The sequence below is a fragment of the Vanessa cardui genome, chromosome 10, assembly GCF_905220365.1.
Source record: "Vanessa cardui chromosome 10, ilVanCard2.1, whole genome shotgun sequence".
Lineage (NCBI taxonomy): Eukaryota > Metazoa > Arthropoda > Insecta > Lepidoptera > Nymphalidae > Vanessa > Vanessa cardui.
This window is the reverse complement of record NC_061132.1, coordinates 3,866,619-3,877,454: the sequence shown is the minus strand read 5'-3', so window position 1 is coordinate 3,877,454 and position 10,836 is coordinate 3,866,619. Positions and strand designations below refer to the sequence as shown.

At 32.7% G+C, this 10,836-nt stretch overlaps 1 protein-coding gene across 1 annotated transcript; it reads left to right on the top strand.

Moving 5' to 3' along the window:
- Nucleotides 1-2,251: 2,251 nt before the first annotated feature.
- On the top strand, nt 2,252-4,162 carry LOC124533241 (gustatory receptor for sugar taste 43a-like). The gene is made up of 5 exons (XM_047108446.1): nt 2,252-2,406; nt 2,527-2,721; nt 2,817-2,926; nt 3,615-3,779; nt 3,944-4,162. The coding sequence occupies exons 1-5, from the start codon at nt 2,259-2,261 to the stop codon at nt 4,001-4,003; spliced, it is 678 nt and encodes a 225-aa protein (XP_046964402.1). The 5' UTR covers nt 2,252-2,258; the 3' UTR covers nt 4,004-4,162.
- Nucleotides 4,163-10,836: the final 6,674 nt, after the last annotated feature.

Below are 10,836 nucleotides of genomic sequence, written 5' to 3'. Positions count from 1 at the left end.
CCGTTCCCTTCCGTTCCGTTACTTTGTCATGGATCCTATGCTCAGAACCTTACCAAACTTTCACCAAACTACCCTTGAAGTATAAATTTTATAATAAAAAAAAAAAATCGTCAAAATTGATTAACGTGATTTTCAGTTATTCACCTATTTGTCGCGCATAAACATAATGCAAATTTAAGACTTATGTCGTTTTCATACGGATACCATCATCGGAAAAAAATAAAATTAAAATGGGACCCCACGGGAAGCACTACCTTTCAAACAAAAAAAATCAAAATCGGTCCACCCAGTGAAAAGTTATGAGGTAACAAACATAAAAAAAAAGTACAGACGAATTAATAACCTCCTCCTTTTTGAAGTCGGTTGAAAACGATGAAATATGTATCAACTTATTTTTATTCAGTTTTCCAAAAATAGGAAAATATGGAATATGTTCCAAACCTTCTCCTTAAAGGAAGAGGAGGCCTTTAGCCCAGCAGTGGGAATTTACAGGCTGTTGTTGTTGTTGTTTCCATAAATAAAATTTCATGTCTCTAACTTAAAAAAGTTACGGACTACCGTACAAACTTATAACCCTTATGTCACCCTAGGGTGAATTGTTAATTCTACCTCTAGAGGTAGAATTTACAAAATTCCTTTCTTAGTGTTTTCAAGGCGGTTAACTTTAGCAGTTTAAGCTCGGCGATGATGAGTCAGTCAGTCAGGACTTATTATTTTGTGTATATAGATTTGTTCTCTTCTTAATTCTAGATATTTCAGAAGCAATATGGATGTACAAAAATATTGTTCAGTTATACGCGGAGACTTCAACGTTTCCTCTTGGAGGCTGTTCCAAGATGTTAGCAACAGTATTTGTAACCGGATTGGGATCTTATTGGAGCGTCAACCGCATGAAAAATATAGCGAAACATTTAAATTTACTCAATAAAGTAGATAATATTGTACTTATTATAGATTTTATAATCTTTATATATATAATTTATTACACGATAACTGTGAAGTAATTTAGTTTATTATATGTTAAAAATTCTCAAAAAAGTAAAGCGGCTTCTACTGTAATAAAATAGAATAAATTATATTTAATTTCATAATTAAATCAAATATATTTTGTAGACACGTAGTATGGAATCGAGATTCTTCTTCGCTGCAAGTTGTATGGCTGAATAACAATAACTTAGATATATTTTTGTACTAATCGTTATATGTTTCAGATAAATTACGATTTAAATGGCAACACGGGTGTAACACGAAACAAAAGTCTATTTTTTGTAATTAATACTCCACTTACAATTTTATTGATCGCATTACCTGCGACTTATAAATACGTCACTTTTAATAAAGCAAGATGTAAGTTCGTCAATCGGTACTTATGCAATTTCCCAAGAGTCGTCGCCCAGTGTCACACCTGCATTTAAACTAAAGTTCATCTTCCTTATCCAGTCAGACAAAAGCGTGCGTATTACGGTTAGAAGTGTAATTGCAGTCGTCTCTAACCCGGCAAGCTTATCCACTTATAAAGCTACATGATAAATCATCATAGGGAATATATTCGATGGAGTTGGAAATCATAATCTTCCTAATGAGTACTGTTATTCACCTACAGTTCTTTACCCCGCGATGACTGTTATACCCTCTACAAGTTAGATTGATCTTTTTGACAGACTGGTAGAAAATATCTAGTACTCCAAAAACATAACGTTTTAAAATATTTGTAACTTTGACGAAATGGTGTGAGTGGTGGTATTATGTGTGAAATTATTTAATGCACTAGACATATAAAACACAATTTAATATTACAAGACTATTTGCGGAAAAATATAAATAATTTGTAACCTTCTATACGAAATAGACCAAAATATTTTTACAATGCGAATATTTTCAATTTTTTTTAAATGCGAAGTTTTAATTCTTTTATATATAAAAATATGAACTAAAACTAGTTACTGTATAAACTTGATCACGTGGAATGGTGGCAAAAATGTTAGCAGCATTTCCTCGTTGAATAGTAATTCCGATCCTCTAGGCAAGAAACGAATCTCCCGTCACCAGAGGAGGCAATGAGGCGAGGTGTTATACGTTTGATAAAGCTTTTTGCACCACTACTCCTAGGGTCAACCGTTTTGACAGCCTATATATTTTATAATTAGCGGAGTTATGTCAATCAGATTGCATCTGTCAAATAGGTCAAGCTTGTACAGGGTGTAGTAATTATTTTGTTGTCAGGCCTACAAACTCACGACAGACTATTTTTAGGGGCAATGGAACTTTTCGAAATCGTGGTTAATATTGAGAGTTATAAAGTATATCTACTGTATATGGAGAATGCGTTTATAAATTTCGATGTATATTACATACTGCACTCAATGCGTCTGAAGTTCAGAGAATGGGTAGACAAGACTAATTCATGTGAGTGTCCTTATTTATAATACATATATATGAGCTTCATTATTACGAGTAATAGAAAGTAATTCCTATTTACTTTAGACTTGAACCTATCCATATTTTTGTATTGTAATTTTGTTTCAGACAATATTCCTGGGACGGCATGCCGTTTATCATTGAAGCGTTTTCGTGACCTGACGAGGGCTTATGTATCCGTTTGCGTTGCGGTGAAGGGACTGAACGACACCCGCGGCGGAATCATGTTTACTTTATTTTCAGCGAACTCTCTGTTATTTACGATGCATTTGTTCAGTTTCATTGACTTTTTACCCTTGACTTGTGTGTATAATTACTAATTATAATTAAGACGAATTCAAATCATTAAACAATACAATTGTTTAATTATATGAATTCGTCTTCTTTCATTTCTAAAGCAGGACGAAGTTATCACACCGCAGTCGTATGTGTTCAGATGTTATGGTGTGTTTATCATTTTTCTATGGCTGTTTTATTCATTGAACCATGGCACCGAATAAGTTCGGAGGTGAATGGTTTATTAAAAGTTTTATTTTCCAAGATTCCCGAGGGCTTTGTCAACAAGTATCATATTAAAAACATTAAAACATCTGCACATTTTCAAAATTATGATTCTGATTTTTCCGATATATTCGAGAAAAGAATGACAGAGTAACAAATAAGTAACTAGTTATTCCAACAAAGCATTGTTGCTGGGCTGATGTTGAGGATAATGGTAGACACTAACTAGTTCACGATTTATCAACGATACGAAACAATTATACAGACTGTGACGCACTTGATAGACACTCTGTTTAACACATGCAATGCTTCGACTTTTATACATGATATATGCCAAAGAATATGAGATACACAGATGTGAAATATTGTAGTCATAGAATATGTAACTTTACTAACTGTTTACTTTAATACCTATGTGCATATACGGCATCATTTATTCGCAAATCGAAGAGAACAATGAAAGTTTCTTTGTCTATTCCAACAAAATAGTGTTCTGTCAAAATGAAAGGGGTCTCAGGCATAATATGCCCAGGGCCTCGTATAGATTCGATTGCCCTGGTCGTGGCTTCGCTTACTATAGTATGTTGAACGATGATTCAAAAGTGCTGGTTATTTGATCAAGATGAAATCATCATATTCCAGTATAATACTAAACGTACCTAAATTATATAATTTTTAATAAATATTTTTTGTAGGTCAATGAGATAGGAGTACTTTTGACTAAGCTGAATTTTAATGTGACGCCAGTTGGAAAGAGGATCCCTTTAGAACTGGACCTGATGTTCAAACAGCTTCTTCTCAACCAGCCGACGATGTCTCCCCTGGACCTGGTCACCATTCAGAGATCACTTCATACTGCGGTTGTTATAATTAAATACCTTGTTTATTTAAAGCTTTTATGACAGCAGCCTATAATAACATTTTAAATGTCAAAGTCGCTTTGCTTATTTGTCTCAGCAGATTGAAACCGCTTTCAGTGAAGGACTATGATATATTATTGTTTAATAAGGTTTGTTTGTTTCAGACGATAAGCTTCATAACTACATACTTTGTTATAATGGTACAGTCTGTGCAAAACAGTTGAGAGAAGTGTAGATGACTATTAAAAATAAAGTGCTCTCGTGCACTTACGAGAAAATAATTTTGTCCATTAAAATATCGACTTGGAAATGTTGTATTAAACATATGAAATCAATATAACTATAATATAATCTTGTTTACGTTATAAATATGACTTGTGAACATTAACACTTTTTCATAATTAAAGTTTTAAATGTGTGAAAATAAAAATACAAATTTGAAAGTAAAAATATTTGGACTGATAATCCCTTAAGGTAGATTCAGCTATACGTCGAGCTATAAAAATGAGTTATAATCGATTTTAAAGAGAAATTAAAATACGTTTTCATGATTCAATTTAAGATTAACACGAATGAATATCGCTCTTAGAATTACCACTTAAAGAATATATAAGAGGGCTAGAACGAAGAAAGTGTGACATTCATAAGGCTTCCTGAAATGTTTTCTTTACTATTTTAGTGGCGGCAAATGAGCAGCAGACTTACCTGATGTTAAGTAGCTACCACCACCCATGGTCTTTAAGAAATGAGTAAGCTACCTTATTGTCGGTTCCCAAGAATTATCTGTTCGGAATACCGCCGGCGAAAGCTGGTACTACAGAGTGGTTGTGCGAAGCAGAAAATGTCTTAAAAATAGCACTATTTTGAATTGTCGTACATGCAGGTGGTTCGGGTGAAAATTGGAATTTGGACGAGATGTCCGAAATTTAAATTCAGCATCCGGGTTTGATCCAAAATTTCTACGCAAAGTCAAAGGATCAAGCAAATCGTTTTATGTTGGGTATGGTCAAAAGAAAGAAGCTGGTACTGGGAAGCACCCGCCCAGAGGTGAGAGCAGCTCGTGCTGAACTTGCATTTTGTTTAGTCTTTGCTGAGCACACCGAAAGTTTTTGATGCCAATGTGATTTTGCCTACCAATTACCAATAACTGAACAAGAGTCAAAATATCAACGTCAAGTATTCCGATACTAGCTGTGGCGGCAATGGGAATGTTCTCAAATTTTAAGTCACAAAATGCACCGTCAATTACGACTTCAATGCATTGATCTGCCAAAAGTTGGTGATAGAATTACACAATTTCCCAAAGAGCCCATAGAAAGGCAGCTTCTAAAGGAACGCTTTGTACGTATAGAAATACGAACTAGAAATATATAACCCACACAACCTGTATTATATATATATATATATATATATATATTATATATATATATATATACTTATATGAATAGTATAGGAAATATGAATAGTATCATATTTCCTATACTATTCATATAAGTATCCAAATATTCACCAGTCCACTCGTCCACTTATACACCTTGGTAACCATAAAAATTTGATTATTTCTATATTTTATTCCTACAATAATATAGTATTCATTAATATAAACATTTATCGGCTTTATAACAAAACTTCGATTTCTGAACCGTAACCGTCGCTGTCTTTATTATCTGTCAATTTCGTGGAACGGCAACACTGCGCTTTCTAAGTCTAGTGCAGTCAATAAAGCCTAAAATCCCTAACAAATTCAAGGAAAGGGTTGAAAAGGGGTGAAAAGCGTTTTTTGTTAAAACCATGGTTAAAAAAATTAGTATCACGCTGCAAATTTGTCATGTTTATAGCATTTTGTAACATCTATTAAATTTTCAACATTATTAAGTTTTGCAACATACGGAACATTGTTTATTATTGAAAAACATTAATATTTGTAAATGACAGTTTAAAAAAATAGTAACACGCTGCAAATTTGTAACTATCATATTTATAGCATATTGTAACATCTATTAAGTTCCTGAGTCAAACTCTGCAAAACAATTGTATGAGATAGTTTACCAAGCTTTGATAGAACTATATTTTCGTAGCTTTGTTATCTCTTTTTTTTTCACTACGTCAACCGCGTCGATGGATAACAATTTGTCACAAACGAAACACACTTCTTCAATCGACATTTTGCATCCATCTGACGATGACTGCCAGATTTTTCTTTCGCAATTCAACATAGAGGCCCTTGAGATGCGAAGGAATTTGGGAAGCTGGTAAGAGTAGGGGTGGGACGCTTGAACCACGCTTGTAAAAGTGAAATAAATAGAGTGTCGTTCTCACTTTCGGAACAGATGGATAGTAAGAAGGTCACAAAAAAGATTTGTTATTGTTGAAAAATTATTAAAAATTATTGACAGCAAATTAATAATTTTCAATTAAATGAATTTCACATGTCAAACTTCAATTCAATTTAACATATTATTGGAATCAATTTTCTTCACGTGTATGAAAAGTATTTATAAAAAAAATTTATTTTATTTTATTTATTTCTTTTTATAATAAAACATACACATTAATATATTTTACAAGCCATTAAACCATTTTCTGGTTTGTATTGGCTAAGAAAAGTATTCGCATATACTATTTATTAAAACTAAACAATACAGGCTGTTCCCAAATGTCTCATTTAATTATATATATTTTTTTATTTATATACATACCATATACACACACACATACATACACATACGCACATATATATATATATATATACATATATATACATACATAGTATATTATAATTTTTGATAAAAATATTTTTTAAGACATTTTTGATATTATTTTCTGTAATTTTTTCTCTAATATTTTTTGGTTACTCATTTATAAACATAGGTAGGACATAGTTAAGAGATTTTTTCCCGTATAGATTTTTGGTTCTTGGTAAGGTTAAGTTTTTATTGGTTATATTTCTGGTAGTCATATTATGAATATAAGGATTTTTTAGTTCATTATTAAAATAATTGTTAGAGAGTATAACGAGTTTAATTAGATCATACACTGGTAAGACTTTACAATATTTGAAAAGAGAAATTTTGTTTTTTATTTTAATTTGAATTTTTTGGGGTACTATATTTTTTAATATTCTTTGCTGTATTTTAAATATTCGGTCTAGGTAAGTTTTTTATGTACGTCCATAACTACCCAGGCCGTAGGATATGATACTTTCTGCTAGGGTCCTATACATCATGAGTAATATGGGGAACATACCTTATGCTTTATTATGTATAGTTTTGCCATAAAAACACGTAACTGATCGCATACCTTATCAACGTGCTAACTCCAGTTAAAACGATTATCTACAATTAGGCCAAGATATTATTGTTCTTCAACTAATTTTAGAGGTGGACAATAGCATTTAGTGCCATTACATTGAGTGTGTAAACAGTGATGATCGTGGGCAATGACCGAGTTATTATATCTGTGATATTATGACTAGAACGGACATGCATTAGGCTAGTTTTTTCTGCATTTAGAATAAGTCCATTATCGTGTGACCACATGCAAATTCTAATAATAATTTATTATTCCATACTTTTTAATGATATATGTATTTCAGAATGTGTTAAATTGCAATTCTTCATTGACTTTTTACCCCCGTTATTAACAAATGTCAGTGTTTTTCAGTAATAAACAATGTTCGGTAGGTGGCAAAATGCTGCTAATAGATGTTACAAAATGCCATAAACATGATAATTGCAAATTTGCAGCATGTTACTATTTTTTTTACATAGGTATTAACAAAAAACGCTTTTTGCTCCTTTTCAACCCTTACCGTTCATGCCACGACGCTGCAAAGTCACACGCTAAGTTATTTTATCTTCCTAAACAAACCCATAAAATTTCACCGTGTTACGAATTTGTTAGGGATTTTACGCTTTATTGACAGGTCTATCACAAAGTTTTACATGTATGTGTCAAAACAATTTAAGATCCTCGTACTGGGGACTATATCAGCTTGTGCCGTATTATTTTAGGGTGGCGCTTCGAACTATTAGTACATTGCATACAGTAAATTCAATTCCTTATTTAAAAAAGGTTTACTAAATTCTTGTTTTACTGTTTATTTATCTAATCAAAGAAACACTTTATGTTTTTTATTGTTTATTATATTATTTTGGTGGACGGGTCAATGGGTCATCTGATGGTATGTAAGTACTGCCGTAAGCTCTGTCGCTGTGTGTAATATTAACCATTTCTTGCATTGCCTGGCCACCACTGAAATTTCGGACTCAGATGTTACTTCCCTTGTGCCAGTAGTTAAACTTGCTCATTCACAAAACCAAAACACATAAATATAGCTGTAAGTCAAGCTTGCTCCAAAGTAAATAATGTAGATGAAAAAAGTAGATAATTTCGGAGTACACTCGCGGGGAAAGTAAGCAGAAAACGAAGAAAATAATTTGTGCACATTGTTTTATAATTTTTGTTTAAATTTTCAGTGTTCTAAAAATAATCGTGAATAGTAGTAAATAATGTGTGATTAAACTCGTCAAAACACAATGTTTTTTTTAAGCTTCACATTTGACCCGTCGCGTTATTGTAAGGTTGAGATGAATTTTCTGTTTGGTCTCCATACTGCAAAATTATAACCAAGTATGTCATCAAACCGCCAAACAACTGAAAAAGAAAAAATCACCATCAACAATATTATAGAAACCATCTGGCTATTTTCAAACGTCATAAGTTTTTTGAAAAATCTCTATGTATGTAGAGTTACCTTTCTGGGTGGTTGGGTGTAAAGAAACAATATTAGGTTATAAAATTTTTAATGCACAGTAACATAGTATTATAAACAAGCAATTACTTAATTTACTAGTTACTTATGTTACTTCTTATAATGACTATTATATAAAATTATGCCAGCTAGACTCAGCGTGGGTCACTTGGGATAAAAGGCAAGCTTGAAAATTCAATGTTACTAGTCCAAAATGTAAGGTTGAAAATTAGGCGCCACTGACGATTAAATTAGTTGATGTGGTTTGAAAGAATACACCGTTCGCCAGACCGGTGTAAACGAAATTTATAATATAATTGAAAGGGGGTACATCACCAAAGTTTCCAGCTACACGTGGATACCGACAACGGCTTAGGGAACAGGCCTGCCGTCCTTGGAGTTGCACCAGCCGCTATCTGGGCACACTCAACCAGGAACCTGGAGCTGTTCACTCTTAATATTTCCATTCAAGAAGTCCACGTGGTGGGTAAATCCGATTAAAAAAAAACCTCCTGTAATACGAAATATACAGGTTCAATAAGTTAAGCAAATAAGCAAATGATAAATACCTTTAACGAGAGATGTAAGCACGAATTTACCTTCTGGATGTTCAAAGTCCTGCTTACACAAATTGACGATCTCAACTCCGGAGAACCATTTCAAAGGGTCACTGGAAACCACAATTTACACATGACTACGACTTTTCGAATTGCAAACCAATGCATTTAATCAAAAACAAGAATTAAAGACTTACAATTTTTTACGAGTCGGTAAACATGATATAAAGTTCTGTCAAACTTCAAAACTTCATTGTTAATATAAATTCTGAAAAGATAACTGCTATTAAAGCACTGAATACTAAACAGCCACAAATTAAGAAACTCAATTATAAAGACAACTCACCGATATATTCAGTATATCGAATTATAAGTTTGGATTCGGTGTGAAGCCGATAGTTCCAAAATTCAAAAAGAACGAAATCGAAAGTTCATGAACCTTTGAAAGGTTAGCGAGTGTGACCAGTATCACTACCAAAATACCCTTAATGCAAAAAGGAATTATATCCATAATTAAATCAGGGAAATAATTTTGGAATAATTATTAAAATTAAGAAAAGTCAAAAATGAGGCAAAGTAAATTTATCATAACTAGACTCCGACACCTACATCGAAGAACTAACCTTTAAACTGGAAGACAGCTATTAAATTAATCTGAAACGATATGAAATTACCTCTAATCAAATTCAGCAAACGAATTAGATGATTAAAATCTTATTTTAATAATTGTTTTAATGTGCCTTTAAAATAAATGTAATTTATTTTATTAATTAAAATTTTAGAAAATGCCAAGTTGAAGCGGTATACTAGCAACACCGACATAAAATTAAGTGGGAAATGGGTCAATGGCACGGAATTTAGCGAATTGACACTTTTTTGACGTTCTATATAATTATAAAAAAAAGTTAAAATTATGAAAATAATTTTTAATGTTACAGTACCTCCCCTCGCGGAAGAATTTTGCGAGGATAAACGAGAAAAATTCGAGCTGGCCCTCCAGCTCAAAACCTCGAACAACCCAAATAATTAATTTAAATAACATTTCAAATGTGAAATATAAAATGACAAAAAAAGTGGAAAATCCAACTTAAGAAAACTACTACTCACCACAATTCATTTATTCGGCTACAACCAAATTAAACAAACCGAGCTCCCACAATATGCGCAGGACAAACTCCACCTAAGCTTAAGCTCAACAAAAGCTTCGCTGCATGCAATACCAGGCGCATGAGCAAAACTAATATCTGCCCTAACACAGATAATATAAAAATAATGCTTCTCATAAGCAATCTTAAAAAAAGATTTGCTAGTAGTCTATGCCACTAAATAGAGAATATAATTAACCTCTATAAAATAGTATCACGACACCATAATTCGCGAAGACAATATAACTTAACAGTCTTAAGTTAACAGTCTTAACCTTAACACACTATACAAAAAAAGAAAATATACAAACCAACAGACATAACAAACCTTAATAAAACCAACCGTCAGGACTGATGGTACTCACACATAAGACTCTCTACTGACCAGACGAACAACAACACTTGTTAGGTAATATGGGATGGGAAAGGAATATTAGGAAACCAAACAGATACCACGCCAACACAGAAGAATCCGAAAACCACCTTAAACTTAACAGTCTCGTCGTTCTGAAGGATGACAATCTGCCACCGCTCAGATGGAAGTTGGGTCGAATTGTCAATTTGTACCCAGGAGCCGATGGTGTTATTCGAGTAGCAGATGT